At 40.8% G+C, this 19,622-nt stretch overlaps 1 protein-coding gene across 7 annotated transcripts in view; it reads right to left on the bottom strand.

Moving 5' to 3' along the window:
• The window catches only part of ARNTL (aryl hydrocarbon receptor nuclear translocator like), a 51,797-nt gene that overhangs the window by 21,686 nt on the left and 10,489 nt on the right, over positions 1-19,622 (bottom strand). For 2 of the 7 annotated variants that reach the window (XM_039384304.1, XM_039384305.1), the window contains exons 2-4: positions 4,559-4,682; positions 3,718-3,865; positions 703-723 (exon numbers count right to left, since the gene is read on the bottom strand). In XM_039384304.1, the coding sequence (XP_039240238.1) occupies positions 703-723; positions 3,718-3,857 (161 nt within the window). In that variant the 5' untranslated portion in view covers positions 3,858-3,865; positions 4,559-4,682. Of the gene's footprint in view, positions 1-702; positions 724-3,717; positions 3,866-4,558; positions 4,683-7,340; positions 7,645-19,622 lie in introns of those variants that run through there. The other 5 variants (XM_027714538.2, XM_027714540.2, XM_027714537.2 and 2 more) reach the window with 4 other exon arrangements.

Raw genomic sequence — 19,622 nt, 5'->3', positions numbered from 1 at the left:
CAAAGATATCATCTGTTATAAAAATATTTTTCAGTTAACTGGAGGGGGGGAAAAAAGGACATATCAAAGCAGTTATTTTTAAGCCTTCATCAGCACTAGCTCTACCACCTTGCATTTACAAGTTGGACCAGAGGCAGTTATCAAAATGCCTTGCATTAAATTCACAAATTGCCCTAAATTGCTTTGTGCTGTGTGTTCTACACCCCAGTTTGCCTCATGGTAGCTGATTTGGGGATAGAAGATGGTTATAATCTAGACCAACAAACCACTGGAGATGGCCAAATGTGCACGGAGAGAGCGGAAGACTCTGAAACTAAGCAGGCACATTTTAAACTGGTACAACTTTCAGCTTGCTTTTCTTTCAACATGAAAGAAAAAAAGGAAGGAGGCATGAAGAACGGAAATACTGTAACCATATGCACAGAAATAAGCAGAAGAGGAAAGCGTAAGTTTTCCCAGCTGTATGTGGTAAAAAAAGTTGAATGCCTATGACTGCGTGTCTTTGGTTAGACAAAATAAGTAGGAAGAGAATGTTTTGATTTATATAAATCTGTACAACTGTGCTTAAGTGGACTCTCTTAGGCCTGGCTCATTCTGCTTTAATTTTTACCTGCAAATTTTAAGTAAGTGGAAGGGAAAGGCAAGGAAAAACGCTGAGCATCTTTTTCCAGTGAAACCAATTACTAAAATATTTATACTTACTCAAAAGGAAAGCCATCGAGTCTGAAAAGAAAGAAAAATAGAGTACACCATACATGGGAAATAAGAATAATGTCTTACATTTTCTGCTGAAATGCTCAAGCTAATAATTCATATTCTATTTGAAATGAAAAGCACAATGAAAACAGGACAATAGCAGTATTCTAAAGAAATGAGCTTGCTCAAATTAATCTACTTCCTGAAAGAATAATTCTGCTATTTAAGAAAAGATAGCATAGTTGATGACACTTAATGTGGAAAAACTAGTAAAACAACTAACCTAAATTATGTTATGCAAATCATTGAGATATTGTTTCATCTTCAGAAAGGAAAGATCTGTGCTTTGTGCGTGTTGTCCTTGTGGTTAGATAAATGGGATTTCAGAGGACTCTAAGGCCAGAAATAAAACATAAAAATAAAAATAAAGTATCCCAAGTTTCTCAGTTTTTGATGATTCTTGTCCAGCAGGACAGATGCACATTTTGCTTCAGTCAGTACTGAAGTCCCAAGCCTGAACTTTACACAGACTTTATCGTATCATAAGGAGATCAAACAGAATTTCTACTGCACACTAACTGCTGGAATCACTTCAAGCCTGTAAAGTGACCTGAAATACCACTGAGCTTTACCATGATAAGAGGCTATGTTTTATAAAAGCCTTATGAAAAAGTCTTCTCATTTCAGCCACTAACACGCTAGTTATTCTTATTCAACAGTGGACATAAGCCTTCTTAAAAAGAAACACGGTAGTGTTTCATATATTATTCACTGCACTCTTAGATCAGTTATATTTGTGATTAGCTTTAAAAAGAAGTTTGAATAACGCTCAATGTTTTCTTCATGTCTCCATCTGCACCCCTGAGTTACTGTGTGAGCCACTGGCTCAAAGCACTCAATTAAACTAAATTAAACAGCACTTGTGATACCCCCTTTAGCTTCAGGATGCTTGTTGTAACAAAATTCATTTTAGCCTTAAAAAAAACCCAGAAAGCAAAATCTAAAAGAGGCACAAGGTAAGTTACAAATGCATCAGGATAGTGTGTTTTCTTATCATATATTATTTCAGTTGAAAACATTAGTCCCACGAAAAAAAATGAACTGTTTGTAGACCTGGGCATGAGGTCTTGGATTGTAGCATTTGACTGAAACAGAACACAGTGGAGAATAGCCTTTGCTGAAGTGACAGCAATAGGCTGGGCAGGAATTTTCCTGGAGGAGTTGCAGGAGAAAGAATTAAAAGAGAGCTGGAAGTGCAGCTGATCAATACATTTGCTTGTACCTGAGAGGTGAACAAAGAACCACACTAAAACAGTTGGGTTCTGCTTTCTTTACTCCCTGGCTTCACTGGTACATTGGGAAAATTTATTTAAAATAAATTGTTAACAGGCAGCAAAAGCTGAACAGTAGCATTTCTGAGCATTTATCCATCCATCCATCCATATAGCAAGAGGTATCAAGGTAATCTACCTTAAGTTCTACTTCAAAAAAAGAACATTTACTGGCCACCATTTCCTTTTCAACACAACATGAACTGTGGTATGACAACAGCTGTTGTAAACTTACTTCACTGAGGATTCAAGGAAACAGTGTTTTCACATATTTAAAAAAAAAAAAAGCACACAAAACCTAAAGGGCAGAATTATAACTTACAAGAGCAAGCTGTCTTTTGGAAAAGAGGACTTGAGCAATGCTTCCTACCCAGAGGAATAAAGATGGAGAAATCCTTTTTCTAGAGAAGAGGAAGTTGGTAAGATCGAGGCTGTTCACTGAATTTTGTAGTGGTCAATTAAACTGGAGGGACTCATGTACTTTTCAAGAAGACTAAAGGCACGTTAGAGAAGGTACATATGCAGTGCATTTGTGGCCTTTAAAAAGTGCATAAAGTTTTGTGCATAAGGTCTCCTAAAAAGAAGTCCTACACACAAGGAATCTAATTCTTAATTGTCATGCTTGGCATGAATTAAAAATTCTGCCCCTCCGTGTAAAAAGAACTGCCAACACTCCAAAGCCCACAGTGATAAAATTTGTGCTGAGTTACATAAAACCAGACTCTGTGGCCATATGAATAATGGATGTGTCCATTCCCAAGCTACCCTGCAGCCAGGCTTTGTTAAGTTACAACACACAGGAGGTTTGTACAGTGACTTGGAGTAAGTAGGTTGGTTTTGGTGTTCCTAGTGCAGGAGATATTGCACACTAGGAAATCTGGCAAACTCTACTACAACCTTCACTACCTAAAGCAGAGTTGGTGGCATTTCTTTTTATGTCAAACACCTGCCCCAGGAGAGAAGCTATGGCTTGGAGAGTGCTTCTGAGCACTGTTATTAGCAAGCTTCCCTTAATGAGAAAGCAGCTTTCTTGAAATAAAGCCACATTCTACCACTGACTGAGAAGAAATCAGGTTTTTATTGTGTCAGGATTAATAGCCCACAGTCGAGAACCAACACAAGATTAAACCAGTTGATTAAATGAAAGGCAGCTCTAATGCCTTAAACCAGAGACTATTCAGATTCATATTTGACTGAGGGACCAAAATAGTTTCATCAGGCAAAGGCTGGCAGCACACTGATAGGAAGTGACTAAATAGGCAAAAAATAGGTGAAGAAAAGGAACAACTCCTAGTTTTGCTTCTGCTTTTCAACAAATTTATTACCTTCCCCTTCCACTAGTCAGACATTTTTTTCCTATGTCAATGGTCAGTATAATCAACCTTTACACTGTACTTTTCATCAGCACTAATTCCACCCCCCCATCAGCCAAGTGCTTTTCTCCTTAGCCTTACCCCATCTGATAGCCCTCCATTCCAGCTGCACTGAGATGACAGCTTTATTTTAATTATTAAATACTGAACTGTCCTCTTAGTGCATAGCAGCTTTTTTCTTTATTGAAACCTTTAAGGCAGGTTGTCAAGAAAAGGTTATTTAAAAATTGCTATAAATATTACTATAGCCTCCCACACTGTATTGTTGTGTTACCACCTCTTTTTAGCAGAGCTAAATCAAGAGAAATCCAACTTACTGATAATCAGTAGAGCTTCCCTTTCTTTTCCTATTACAATCCATTCCTGAAGTGCTAAGGGAACTGGAGATCAAGTCAGCAGGGTCTGGTGACATAAAGTCACTAATTGTAGAAGATATGTCCATCCTTTGGTCTGCCATTGGACTGTCTAACATTAGGGGAAAAAAAAACAAACACAAGAAACCCACCAAAAAACCACTGCATTAATATAGGCAGAAACTCACATTTTTAATCAAAAAAAAAGTTCTCTCAAACTTAGCATTCTTAAAAACTGAGAAAATCACAGTTTCTGTTATTTCCTTTTGCCATAAAACTGGTAATAGGCAATTTCTCCTTTTCCATATACCAGTGTATTGAATATTGCACACAAACCATGACCATTCTCAAAACATGTCGCTCCACACAATTGTTTTTAAAGAACTGTCAGCGTGATCTTTAACCAAACCAGGTTTACTCTTATTTTAACTGGCCAGCCAATTATTTCTACCTAACAGAAATATTGCTGACTGGGAACACTAGTTTTAGTCTCCATTTGAAGATCATATTATCAAAGTTCACAAGCTTTAAAAGTTATAATTCCCCTGAATTTTGTGGAACAGAATTTAGATTTCCATAGAAATCAAACACCTTCATCACAGTAGATCCCACAAATAAAAATCCTAATAACCCAATGACGGTCTAAGAAGACTAGTTAAAAGTGTAAATTAATCTAATTGGCTCTTTTATCCAAAACATAGACTCTTTAAATCCTCTAGACTGCAAATAATTATATTGTTGGAAGAAACCCCTGTGAAAAGTTCATTTCTAAATAGCATCAACTGTGAAACAGAAGAGTTTTTACCTGAAGGCCTGTCTTGGAAGCCTAGATCCACTTGAACAAAGATGATGATGCTCAGCCCAAAGCAGCTGATCACCTTAGAACTCTTCCATGCCTCATATTCTGCTGGTCAAATACTCTCAAAAACCTGAATGGGAGGGAAACCAACAAGCTTAAAAACCACCTTCAAAACAAGCTTGTTTAGAACAAATGTTTTAGACACAGTTTACAACAGCGACACATGTTTCCTACTCAAGGATAAAATACTCATTTCCTTATAAAATGTGGAAGCTTTACCCATCCAGCAAGAGGGTTAGATGTTGGGATGTGTGTCTCCAACGGACCAAGGTGTGGAACAAAAGGAATCTCTTCAGCATCACTTCCATTTGGGCCCTGCTTATCAATTCTTTGGTCTTTGCATAAACCCCCTCTGCTCATAATCAAGGATCACACACTCACAGTCACGAACACATCTGTTGTCAGATGATGCCAGAACAACTTAAACTGCTGTCACAGTGCAAAAGATAGACTTATCCCTTCCCTCCTGACTGCCTTATTTTAAGGTGGCCAAAGCAGTAAGACAGTTTGGGCTTGACTTACTGTTTTGTTTTCCACTGTAACAGCAGTTGGCATTTTTGAAGGACAGGGGTTAAGTACTGTTCTATTCTGCAAGCTTCAAGTTTTACATAAAATCCACAGCCCATACTACAACTCAAGTCGTTAAATGTGTTTCCCAGCTATACTGTAAACCTAGTGGTTGGGCTGCAGGTGGTTGCCCTTCCTTTCCAGATTGCTGTCACAAAACAAGTTTTTCAGCAAAACTTACTATGGAAGACTTAAAAACTGTTCTACGTCTTCCTCCTGCAAAAAAACTTTGCAGGTCTATTGAGTACATTGTTTTCTGGTTAATGCACCTGTGAACATCCTGACTGCCCTTCCAACCTGTGACAACAGTAGAACTTCCCAATTACACAGAACAAGCAGCTCCCACGACACTCTCAGAAGCTCACAAGTCAAACAACCAGTGTTCTGTCAACATGACCAAATTATAACCAATTTTACTCAATCACACATAGAGACAGGCTATGAGTTATAAGCCAACAGAAACCTCACAAAATCCAAAATCATGTGATGTCATTTTCTCCAGTGCTGCCAGAATAGCAAATTCAGACATTCACAAGTAAAAATTATCTAATTCACTGGTCCTATTATGGTAATAAGTCAGGATTGCAGCTCTTCAGTCTAAGGTCAGGCAAGTCATTGCCTTCATACCACCAACTTCTGAACAGGATCACTGTTGTACTAGAAGCAGAGCTTCCAAACTCTCCTGGGGGCACATCATCCATCTCACCCAACAACTTCTCTGTGGTCCTTTCCCAAACAACCTCCTTTTCCATTTTTGAGAATGTCTAGGCATGTTGGTTCATGCATGTTAAGAGGCCAAAGCAGAAGATCACTGACAAAAGCCAAATCAGTACAAATTTAAGTCAAATCATAAACTGCCATTGAATCCATAATCACACTTGCTTTACAAGGCTTTCTTTCACACTCATACAGTTACTTGTAGACCAGGCCCTGCTTTCTCCCCGTGTCAGCCTTTCCTTGTTGTCTGCTTTGTTCCTCTTACCCAAAGCAGCCCAACAGCTTTAGACACGATTATGTTACTGTGGGGTATGAGATTACTGCATCTTGCTTTACCAGTTAAACCACAGTCACTGGCCATTTCTCTGTGCTTGGTTTAGACCCAAAAACATTATCTCCAGCCTCATTTGATGTGCAGAAATTAGTTACAGCTAAACTTAGTGTGGCCCCTGGCTAAGCCCTGTGAATCCAGTGGTAAGAGCACTGCCACAGCAAACAACTTATGAATCCCTCTTGGAACCTGACACAAACCCCAAGCACTGCACAATGCTAGAAACAAGTACTTCCTGAAATTTCTGACCCAACCACCCACAATTAACTTTCACAAGTTTCTGAACACCTCTATATGTGAGAGAACCTGTTGAACTCACATTTTACTGCTTTATATTTCATGGACCACCCAGACAAAAGGTTGGGATGAGTTGAAATTACCAAATTAAAAAAGGGGGGGGGAGGATTTGTAAGTTTAACACAGTCCTTTCCCTTTAAGACTGCCTGCAACAGTCAGCATTTTAGCTTCATAATCAGAACACTGCACAAGTCACTGTGCAGTAATGCTAAAAAAAAAAAAATTGTTGTTCATCTCAAACAAAAATTTCAAATCAGTTTCATAGAAAAGAAAGATCTTGAAATTAAGTATCCATTCAACTGTGCTGCTGTTTTAAACTATAACTGTCTATTTTGATAGTTTCAAAGCAGCTATTCTAAGTCTTGACCATTTAAGAAAAAAAACAAAAACCCACATATAAAAAGCAGAATTCTCAATTTGTTTTCCAGTCAGTCCTTTCTCTACCATGTCCCAAGTGCTCATCCCAGTTCTAACAATCACAGTCCTACATTTCAGCATTACAGGAGCTAAGAACAATGCATGTCTCTTGAAATGAGGTTTAAAGTTAAGAAAATGTCAACCCAATGATCAGAGCAAAAATCAGCATGCCCCACTAAATAGTGAACAGTTCAGAGAAGTGTTTTGTTGCAAGGCTCTCTTAAAATTCTGAAAAATTGAATATTTTACTGTCTTTTCAGCCTCCAGCTGCTTGATGTTCAATGGCTAAAAAAACTCTCTATGAGAAGGAATGCAAAAGTTACCCATATCTATATAAGCAAAGTTCAAATCTTCCATTTATGATGCCAAGCCTGTTGCCAAAGTACTCCAGAGACCTACTTGAAAAATTGCCATGTAGTCCACTTCCTGATTAAATTCTTCTGTAGATGAGAATCAAACGATATTTTGTCATTGCATCTCATGACAGTTTCTCTCTACAGCCTGTTTGGGACTCTACTTCCTTCGGGATTCCCCTTCCTTGCATTCCATCTTTCTCCAATCTCCTGCAACAGGGCTAATGAGACAGTAAAAAGAAATCTTACTGTTCATCCCTCATTTAAAAAAAAAAAGTTAGATAACACGTGACCAGCTTAATCATGCAGCAAAGCTGATCACGAGTACATAAACACCTCTGAGCAAATCAAGGTCAGAGCTAAAGTAGGTCAACTACATGTGCCAAGCACCCACCCGGGAGTCAAGACCTCTTTACACAAGGCCCATCAGTTTTGGTTCCCCCGGGCAAGAGTCATCTACCTCCAACATATTCTTGTACGAGAGATGCAATTCATAACTTCATGAATCAGAAATGTCTCGCACTTAAAAAGCACCATTTCGCAGCGGCAGAGGAAAACCGTGGTGTGGTTTCCTGAAGAAGCAATTGAGAAGATACTCATTGTCCCTGCGTGTAAGGACTGAAGCAAAAACAGCTACGGAGAGGAAATCATCAACTTCCCTTCACAGCAGCATTCCATCGCTGGAGTTCACTGTCACAGCACAAACTAGTACTAAACTGGTTATTTATCTTCACTAACAGCACTTCAAGAGGTGCTGCAGAAGTCTGGAGGCTCCAGATGCTCACGGACTCAAAAATGGGGGAGATTTCGGCTGCAAGAGTCGCTGTGATGATTTCAAGATGCAGACAGACATATGTGGGCATGGCTGCTGCAAGTAACAAGCAGTTCCTACATCAGAATCTTTATTATGGAATACTCCCTAGGAATCATTGGAAGATCTTTGAACTAAAGCAGTGGTATTTTCCTTTTCCTTCAGTCCTTAAGGAGCAGCTGTCAAAATACTTCGTATTTTCCAAATACATTGATACTGTTTTGTTTTAATGGCACATTTATGTTCCTTGAGCTCCCCAATACTATTTGCAAGAACACTCTGTACTCCCAGAAGACAAAAAGCCCTGTGGCTTCCTCTCACATGCAGATACATCTCACCTCACTCTCTAGGGCAAAGAAGTGGTTTTACCCTGGTTTGCTTGTTGAGGTCACCCTTTTACCACTCATTCATCAGTATGTTCACCAGCCCCTGGCACCCTGTGATCCACATCTGAGCTCTGGAACTCCTCCTGAGATCAGTAGCTCATGTTTCGACCCCACCACACACACAGAGTAGCGATACAAAATCCTCCTGCAGCTCCCTCAGCCCCTCACAAGAGGAATACCCTGCTCTGGGGAAGGCAGAGACTGCTCAAAGCACTCTGTCTTCCAACAGCTGCTCTCCATGTTTCCCAAGGAAAAAGTAGAAGGCTGGAGGGAAGAAGCCCGTGAATCTAAAAGAGCCACAAAGCTACAAGATAAACAATTTTGACATAGGGGGGAAAAGTCTCCAAGGAACAGAAGATAAACTCCACATGCAGTCTCTCAATAGATCAATATACAGTCCATGTGCTCCCCCACACCGAAAACGCCTGTTCATCAGCAGCATCTCTGAGAAAAGATGGAACAGGCCATCTCATGGCATCAACTCACAGTTTTCCAGACTGTCAGAGTGGCAATGGAGCCACAGGACAATATGCTGCATTTTATCTCGTTCTCAGAACACTGAGAATTCCAGATCAAGAGGGGCCTCAGTTCCTGTATCTCCTTGTTTATAAGGGAAAGTACCTAAAACTTTTACTTCCAGCTATTTTAACAAAGGACTTCTCTGTTGTCTCAAAACCAAGGATAAGTGGTAACTAAAACAACCTTCTCTTGCACTGGGGAGCTCAGAACTAGATCCAGAACACAGAAGTGTCTCAGCAGTGCCCAGTAAATGGGAAGGATCACTCCCCTCAGCCTGCTGGCAACACGACTCCTAAAGCAATCCAGGAGGTTGTTGGCCTTCTTTGCTGCAAAGGCATCACTGCCAGCTCATGAACCACCAAGATCTTTTCTGCCAAGCCGTTTTCCAGCTGGTCGGTCCCTAACCTGTAGTGGGACATGGGGTTTTTCCTCACTAGGTGCAGGACTTGACATTTCCCTTTGTTAACTTCTTAAGGTTCTTTATAAGGCTCTTGGTGACTCTTTCCTCTGGTCTGTAGAGATGCCCCTGGTTGGCAGCACGCTCATGAGGTGTATTAGTCATTCCTCCCTGGAGCTGGATTGTCTGCACCTCTAAGTATGGAGCTTCAGACAGCATGGAAGGAAAGGAAAACAGAATGTTTCTTGAAAGAGAACAGATTTAACAACCTTCAAAAAACCCAGCTCATGCTCAGATAAATGTGTCCTTCAAGGCTGATCCAGTCCCACGGGAAGGCCTCAAGAACGGAGATATGGACCATCTTCACAGTAGATGAAAACTGGAACAAATCCAAAGACAACTCATGTCCCTTCCAGGAATCAAACCTGTTCAGACCACCTTGTCTGTGCCACGGATGAAGCATTTCCCTCCCTCGCAGGGGACCGGTGTTTACCTCTGGTGGTACAGCTAAAGGTCTAACACACGATGCTACGGAACAGCCACCACATCTGGAGGCTGAGCCTTCGTAAGAACCAGCATCCTGACTGCCCAGCTGACCCTCAGACACAGGGGATTCCATTTCCTCTCACATCTCAAGGCTGTTTGCCTCTGCACCTACACAGTGAATCCCAGCTGCAAGAGTGTTTCTACAAAGCTTGCTAGTTTGCAACCATTATTGAAAGCTTGATCTGGTGTAAGCTTCTCGTCAGCCAAGATTAGACTCTTTGAGCTCTCTTTCTTTGAAGTGAGCTTATGTTGGCCTGTTCACATATTTCATTTTGGGCAGCCATCAAAAGGAAACATCACAAGGGAACTAATCAAGCCCTTGTGAAGAGGTGGTGATGCACACACTTGGAAATCAGTGCTAACATGTTGCTGTAAGCAAAGGAATTTGGCCTGCTTCAATGATCAATCCGCCAGTACACGCACTCCTCAGGTTTCAAGAAACTGCTTCCACGGGGAAAACAAAAAGGGACCTGCCTTTCTTGGAAGACCAGGTTTGAAGGGATTTCTGAAATTTCTACACATAAAGCAAACTGTAGCCCCTCTACAGGCTTCTGGGAGTAACAAATACTAGTCCTCACAGCACAGATACTGGGTACAACTGTACTGGTGCTGAAGGAATTCCTAAGCTCAGCCACAGTGGACGGAGTGAGATTAACCAGCGCTTCAGACGTCTCTGCTTGGAGCAGGAACCACTGAGTTCTCCTCAGAGCTCTGCAAACATTTCACTGGGTGCCATGTGACATTTTACAGACACACTGAGAACACCACAGGTATTCTAGGAACACATGTTGATATTTAATCTCAAATGTCAAGATGGATACATCATGGAGGGCTGCCACGCAACCTGCGTAAGGTAACAGCCGAGCTCCTGCGAAGAGTAAGAAAAACTACACCAAGAATTACACCCAGGTCTGACTATCAAAGATCCACTCTCAGTCAGAACACTCCTTCATGCCTCTGGATGTCTTATTTCAACAGGTCCTATTATCAAAAACATCCAGACTGATTTTATTGGAAACAGATACGACCAAAATGGAATAAAAATCAGTTACTCTGAGAACAGCTGCTTGTAGGAAAAGAACTGAGTTCAATTTCAGAAGTGTTTTAATTATTTAAAAAACCCAACAAGCCCAAACCAACATATTTTAAGAAAATGCTTCAGAAATTTTGTTCAGTACAGCACCCCAGAATTTCTGTAATATAAGTTTTATCTATATCTATATAAATAGATCTATAAATATAAATATATCTCTCTATAAAATTACATTTTACATTAAAATTACATTACATTTTACTTTAAAAATGTAAAAATTAGATTTTAATTAAAAACAGGGTCCACTGATGTTAAATGCTGGTAAAGTAAGTTCATAACATCTATGTTAGGGTGTTGCATTTAATTCTCATTTATTCCAATCCTTCAGAAGATTTTGTGTATGTGTGGGAAGAAACAAGGTATTATATTTTCAACACTGGGGAAGATGAGAAGACTCAAAATTTACAGACAACAGAAATTTTAAGTCTTTTGGGCCAGTTATCTAACTCAACTCATTGAACATCAAAATCAATTGTTCTTTTAGTAATGACAGACCCACAGCTAAAAGAAAAAAAAAAAAAGAAAAAAAAAAACAAACACAACAAATGAAGTCTCCTCCCTCAATTACTGAAATACAAACTTAGCTGAAGTTTTGAGTTTCCAAGCCAGGTCCAGCCTCCAATGCATGAAGGACATACTGTTTCACAACCACGGAATGCAATCCTTGCTCATCAACCCTATGCCATCCCCAAGGGTTTTGGAGGGGGTGGGAGGCTGGGGGTGTGTGAAAGACAGAGGGAAATCTATCCTACCATGCAAGTAAATCAATTATCCAGCATTAATGGGCTTCAAAGTAAAACCCTAATCAAAGTTATTGTTGATTTCTTCAGTAGCTCATGTACTTCCAGCACGCTTTGATCGGAAACACACACCCAAACCCAAAAAACAACAAAACCTTCTCAGTTGAGGAGCCAGTGGTTCTGTGAAGTCTCCCAAGTTGTACACATTACTTCTGATCTGTCAACAAAATGTCTTATCTTGTGCTGCACTGTAAAGCTGCCTTCAAAGGCAGAATTTTTACAAGATTAGAAATTTCTGCGTAAGAGGACTGTACACAACTTGGACTGACGTTTCTGGAGCAGGAGAAGCACACAAGATAACGAGTAGGTAAGCTCTTTAACTCACTCCTCATGTCACACCAACAGCGGGAAGTTAAAAATCAGCACATCTGGAACTCACAGCTGGGAATGCCCACTTTTTGCACTTGCAGTCCAAAACATGCAGTTTTCTGTTTCCAGATTTCATCCGACTCCTAAATATGAGCACCAGTTTCTAGCAGACAGATACTTCAGATACAAGTTTTAAAGATATCTTAACCCTTCAGTTACCCAAAATGAATAAGTACGTTTCACGCAGTTAAATATCTAAAGCTGATGAATAAATGTCCCAAAGCCCAACTGTTCATTGTAAGTATAACTGTGATATGATCTGGGCACTTTAACTTCCTTACTACAGTTCAGTGAAGCTCCTACATCCTCACTTCCCGTGGTTCATAATCTCCAAAGTTGTCTTTCAATGGCAGGAAGGCAAAATCCTCTCAGAAGTTCTAAGAAATGCACCTTTTAAAAGGTATCCATGTGAAACAGCAGTTTAGCAAAACACTTCCCCGAAGGTAGAAGCTCTGTGTCAGATCCCACTCTAACACCCACCCAGTCCCAGCAGTGACTTGGCACACCACGGAATCCCATCCAGGGCTTCTTCCTCAACCTTATAATTACTGCTTGTACTTTAATATAACCTGCAATAGGATGTCTAGATGTAAATTTTTCAAGTGGGAACAAGCTTTAACTCGATTCACTCTTCTCACAGCCAAAGCACTATTTTTGTCCTTCATTAGATACTCCAGCTTCCCGTCACCAAATCCTTCTTGGCTGCCGCCAGGTTTTCACTTTTCTTCTCCCCTCCTCTTACTGGAGCATTGTAGACATCCAAACTAGACAGGATATTCAAGCCCTGGCATGACTAATACTACACAAGTAATATTTTCTCACTTGACTTTTAAAGTTTATGCATTATGGGATGTTAGCCATTTCTCAGCTGAATAGGTTGAACCACTGCACACTTCTTTTAGCCTCTGAAGTGCATTTATTAAGGTGACAATCCCAGTTTCCCGAGCTTTGTTTTGAGCTGAATCCAAATACTCTTAGAGATACTGCTTTAAGTTGATTCTGTTTTCCAGTCACATTATTACTACACAAATCCAAAGGCACTTGGCACATGTAAGGCCTTTCATTCAGAGATCTACTGCCAAAGTACAACCAAATACTTTGTATCTTCAGGGAACAAAACACTGACACAAAAGGGCAGAAATGTCACAAGGAGGTTGGTTCTACTTATAGGTGGCTCTATTTATAGCTGATACTTTCATTTCCAGTTTTTGCAGACTCCCTCTGGTCCTGCTGAATTCCATGTCTGCCTGGAAGGAGCTGCCCCAACACCGCCAGCCCAACAAAGAAAAGCCAACAGGCTGTCACTTCCCTTTCCATCCAAAAGCAAGCCCTGGGAAAAGGAAGATACTCTCACTCTGCCTGGAATCAAGTTGGGGTATTCCTCACTCCAGCTGCCTCTAGCCCACATATTACTGGCAGGTTCCTTTTTCCCCACTGGTTTTCTTAAAAGCTTTTTTGGACTTCACACAAAATCAGCTGTCAAACACATATGCATCACACCCATAGGAACATCAATATTTCTTCCTTAAGACTATTTCAGTACCACGTTAGAGGCTCAGCTTAATTTTCGTTCTCCCAATACAGCACTGGTTTTTTGATAGTAGGGTATGACAGCTTTTTGTTGAGCATAGAGGAATCTGCTAAAAAAAAAAAGAAATCCAAAGAACATATAAAGATGGCATAGCTACTGTATGTATTAAGTCAACAAAGTTAATGTGTGGAAATAGAAGAATTTACAATTTAAAATTATTTACGGATTTCAGGTTTTTAGAAAATAACCTCTCCCCGCACCCACTCATGGAAATCACCTCACCCTGCACCTGGAGTCCCTTTGCTGGTGGAGCAACAATAAACACTGACATAAATAAGCTCAGTGGGTTGGTTTCCTGAAGTCACACTGTTTGCCAGTTAAATCCAAATCAAACCACAGAAAACTGTGACACTGCGACAATTTAGCCCTCGTATGTTCTATAGAAAACACGCAAAGCCACAAATATGATGAAAAGGTACACATGCCATTATCAGTCCTGTTGAAGTAACAACCTCCCCCACGCCTGATATCCGGGTTTTTAAATGAGCTGTTTGCTGCTGAGGCTGAGGAAGGCAGCGTTTCCGAGCTATGACAGCTCACACTGGGGCATTATTCGATACTCTGCTCCTCAGAGAGTCACACAAAGCACTTGGAACTGCAGCAGTGGTGGATATGAGAAGCAGGGCAAGCTCCCCAGAGCCCACGGGCCAGCACTGATATTGATACAGCACATTGTGAGCAGAATTGCTGTAGCTGATGACTCCCCATCCAGCCCACAGCAGTTCTTAGCACTGCTGCAGAATAGCAGGACAGCTCCCTGCAGTCCCACATCAGATGTCCACCAGCTTCCAGTGACCGTGAAACCAAAATCACAACTCAAAGAAGTCCTTTAACAGGACATTAAAAGTAAAGTTAGATGTGTCATCGCACCATACAGTGAACTCTAGAGTGACATCCTTCTACTACAGCACTAGCTACTTTTTATGTTTCCTCCTCTCTTGAGTAAACTGGAATTTCTGTGCAATGTGACATCTCCAAGGTGAGCCCCAGACACTCCACAATGTGCACTTCCCTAAACACAGCATGTAGGACATTTTTGTTTCTGAGGCTTTCAAATTACAGCATTCACAGTAAGACTTGGTGGAGCAAATCAAGTGATCGCTCGGGGAGAAACCATGCAGAACATTTCCTGTCTTTTACATTCATGTGCACACTGGCAAGGACCTCAGTAACAGCTATATGGCTTTGAGAAAGTTGCATTTGTCTAGCTCAGGATAAGCAGAAGATGCTGTTAAAAACCTCCCAGCAAAGTTCCACAGAACAGCTGATGTAACATCTTAGTGCCAAAGAGAAGGCTTTATCCCTTTTTTCCTTCTCTTGTCACTCTTCCCCCACATTTCCCTTCCAGCAGAGACTTTTCCGGAGTCCCCGGAGCCTGTTTGTACAGAGTGTGTTGAATTCATCAGGCTGAATAAAAACTTGACAGAAAGCAATGTCTTCTGGGGGGTTAGAAATCTCAACCCTCTTGCTGAAAGGTCAGATGATACCCAGGAGCAGCTCAAAGCAAAGGGATGAGACGTGTCAGAAGAGGGGATAGGGTAGAACAGTCCCTTTCAACAACAGTAGGTGGTTAAAATACCCCTGTCACAGCCCTTCTGCACTTTCAAGATATTTACAGCACTCCTGCAGGATTTGTTTTCAACATCCAAATCCCGCCATGGTTTGAGCAAGACAAGGTGTGCTGAAACCTTTCCACTGATCCGCACCTGCACTGTGACATTTTCACTGCTCAGGAGTTTGCTCTTTTGTGAATGACAAGTTGTGAGCACACAGACACAGTGGAGGAGTATTTCTATCCACTCTGCAGTCACTGCTTCAGTGGGAGTGTAAGCTTTATTTTCCTGAGAAAGGCCTACAGCAGTAGGAAAGCCCTTTACAGAAATGGCTGATACAACATAGTCCTTTTTCATGCATCTATATATCAGTGCTGATGTTGAGAGCCACCAGATTTCCAAACCTGAGACATTTGGCTGCCAGAGATACAGCTGGATGCAAGCCTCGGACTTGCATTTTTCCAGAGAGGCTTTTAAATCTATGATTTTTAACTTAAATCAACAGACAAGTTTGAATGAGTACTATTATGTTTTACCTTCCCAAATCATGACAGCCCTTACTAAAGGCAGAGGAATGATCAGGGAACACCAGGAATTCACTTAATAGGGTCCTTATGCTATGCAGACATCTTGACTGTTAAAAAAAAATGGAAATACAAGTGGGGAAGAACAGTGTGTAACCCACACACAAAAAACAAGAGATAAAAAATCCTGTCAAGGCAAAACACGGGCAATTGAGGAGTCCCACCACAATAAACCACAGCCACACATACCACAAAAGGACTCTTCATAAAAATGAAGGCTGCAGGTTTGATTTTTTTTTAAAAATGATTGCTTGTGATTGGATCAAAGATCCACCCATGCAACATCCCCCTTCCCCTCCTAAGGAAGAGAGGATACAAAACAGAACCAAGGGACATCTGACTAACAGTTGCAACCAGAAGTTTTTCCAACCCATTGTTTTATTCCAAAAGAGAACATTCCACGACCCACGCATCCTGGTCCCAGTGGACCTAGAAAGGATCACTAGACAGTCCACATGCCAACACAAAAAAGATTTAAGTAGGTTTAGATGATCTTATTTCCGCAAGTAGGAGACTTGTGCCAAATATTAATAATGCAGTCCCTTAGTTACCACTTACAAATGCTCATAATTATTTACAGCTCCTGAACAGTACAGAGGATGGCTTGGATATCATCCAACAAATCCCCAGCAAATAAATTTATTAGAAAATGGAAAACTTTCTAGTTTCACCCAGCAGAACAAGACAGGCAATGAGTTCTGCTTAAGGAACAATGAAGTGAGCTGGTACTCTTCAACTTAGAAAAGCGAGAGGACCAAGGTCTACAAAATCATCAAATGTCACAGGGACATCCAACAAAGCTTGGCTGAAAGGCTCAAAACAACACAGTTCTTCACACATGAGGTGGAAGGCTGTGGAAACTCCCTGCCAGATAACAGGAAGGCTGGAAGTCCATGTGGTTTCTGCAGAGGTAGGACCAGTTCATGGACAGGAATTCTGCTGAGGGTTACCACCAGATCTGGCTTGGGAAGTCCCTGAGCTGAAAGTAACTGTTGGCCCTAATCCTAACTCTTCATCAGGAGCCACTCACAGCCCTGCTCCAGACAGGACTCTACAGGAACTGGGTCTTTGTTATGGCACACAATGGTCACTCTTGCCTTCTTTCAGTATTAGAAATTGAGATAATGTTCTTTTGCTAAGCATTCAGAGAAACTTCTACTTACAAGTATGATATACATGGAATGCCCATAGGGAAAGTGTAAAATACACAACATCCTCAAAAAACCCTTCTAAGTCCCTTCTGGTTTAAGTTAACCCACTTGCAGTTACCACTGTAACACCACTCAGCACCAGGTGGAACATTTAAACTGAGTCAGTACACATTAGGAGTTTAGCAAGGCCAGTGTAAAAGCTCAGCTTATCAGAAAAAATAGCCTTTCTGATAAAAACCAACTTCCATAAGTGGAATTTCAAATCCAGTTTAGACAGCTGAGTTCCCATGCAGCACCCAGAAACAATAGTGCTGAACGGGGAGCCACGGAAAAGTCAGCAGGCACAAACCACCCAAAACAAACACCCGGAGTGGCAGTCCCTGCCTCACCTCGCCAAGCACTTCAGTTCATACACACGCTTCTCCACTCACCTCAAGTCTTTACTACAGTAGGAAATTGAATTTCAAATCATCAACTAGAGCTAACAATTATCTTCTTAAAAGAGGCCAAAGGAGCCAGCAAAGAAGGGAAACTGTTCCAGGTCATAGAACCATTATGGTTGGAAAAGACCTCCAAGGTCCAGCCTTTGACCTTTGATTACACATAAGGAAAAACCCAACTAGGCAAATATGCTTAGAACAGAAGAGAATCACATATTTCAGAGGCTCACACGCTACACAGCAGATATAAATATTTTTTGCTTTTTTCCTATTTTTCTGCAACGTTCACTTCAGAACATGGTTTACAGTCTCATGCACTATCTTGCCCTGACTTGAACAGAGAATTACATATCCTTTTTGTATGTGTTTTTTTCTCAGTCGCTCATCTGGTGCTCAAGTGCCATGTTTTTTAAAGAAAATCTGCTAGAGCCTCTTCAGCTGTCTTCAAGGGTTCTGTCTCCTCTTCCATATGCACTGAATTTATTCTTTGCCTCTACATGTACAAGCTTAAATTTATATTCAATAAATTCTGAAGTAACTGACTAAACTGAAAATATTTACTTTGAATAACTTAACTGACAAATGTAAATGTCCTCTCATTATCTTCATGTTAAATTAATACATCTTTGTTTCCCCAAATATGAGTACCAGCTCCTCAGGTTTCTTGTCCTCTTTTGCCTCCCTCAAGTAGCAGTGCTTGAAATTATCTCCTCATACAAATCCTTGGTACTAAAACTTGACATTCTTATTTCAAAATAAAGAAGTGTTATGTTTTGCTGCCTTCAATTATTAAGATTACAGACCAAAAGTGAGGTTTTGCTTTGCTTTTTAGCATTGCTGAACAAAACTCTTAGGTATTACGTTGTATCTATGCCTTACAGAATAACAACATGAGAATCCTCTGTAGTACGTTTAACCTTTTAATTTTTAAGTTGTTTTGCTGCAAGAGCCTCTATAGATAGCCCTCTCTCTGCTATGAGTCTTTCTGACCCTCCCTCTCCTTCCCAGAGTGGTACAAGCTGTATGTCCTTTCGCTTCCTTCTGCTCAAACACAGTGTGTCACAGAGATAAGTAGGTAAGTTTTACCTTAATACCGATATCGGATTCATGCATATCTGTTCCCTTTCACAACCACATGTTCTGATCTCCTCTGCTGCAACAGGAGGCAACCTCATCTGCTGCTTTATAGAACAAACTGATACGCTGTAATTCAGGCCAAAGTTTACTTTAGAAAGATATCCTGGAAGAAGTGATACGTTACAAGAATCTGTTACCCGCCTCCCACCTTCCCTGTTCCAAAGCTTAGTTCCTCTTGTTCATAATTTCCAACCCTTCTAGCCTGAGTTGCACTAGGTCATCTATCAGCTAATAAACCTCATTTCATTTTCTCCTACCAGATATCCTTATCAGGGTCATTGGTTGAAGGATCAATCCAGTAAATTGCTTTCTCCTTGTTTAACTAAGTTTAGTTTTGTTCCGTTCATTTCACATTGCAAGTTTATGTTTGCAAAAGAGCTCATTCCTTGAACTCTCTTCAGTTTTCTATTAACACTTTATCAAGACCAGGAAAGTATTAAAGTTATGACATAATTAACATCATACATAGGTCAACCTACCTTTGAATCCAGCTCCATATCCTTGTTTACCAAGCCACAAATTCTTTTGTCTCCCTCTCCAACGCTGCCCTGGGAACTGCCAGTCAACAAAGCCCTCCCACCCTCAGTCACTTCCTCTTGTAAGGATGATATAAAGGAACACGAGTGTTAGAAATGGCACATGGATTTCTCACACAGCCTGCTGGAGTGATCACAGACCAGCCTGTGCCCCTTGACTCTCCCACCAGCAAGAGTCTCTTCTGCCATCACAGGATACAGAACCTGACTGATGTAACATCAAAGTCAAGCTGAAAGTTGAAATGGCCAGAAACAAGGCTGCTGACTAATCCTTGCTTAGATCACACACAGCAACTGTATGAACCAGTTCGACAGTTTATTTAAGATGTGGCTACATGAATTTTTACAGCGCAGCACAGACTCTTCTTTGGGAGACTCATGTGGCAGAATTCACACTTTTTTACTAGTTTTATTA

The sequence above is a fragment of the Pipra filicauda genome, unplaced genomic scaffold (assembly GCF_003945595.2).
Source record: "Pipra filicauda isolate LSUMZ 115617 unplaced genomic scaffold, ASM394559v2 scaffold345_size814242_pilon, whole genome shotgun sequence".
Classification (NCBI taxonomy): domain Eukaryota; kingdom Metazoa; phylum Chordata; class Aves; order Passeriformes; family Pipridae; genus Pipra; species Pipra filicauda.
Note: the sequence above shows the minus strand (reverse complement) of the source record. Positions and strands in the feature narration are given on the sequence as shown.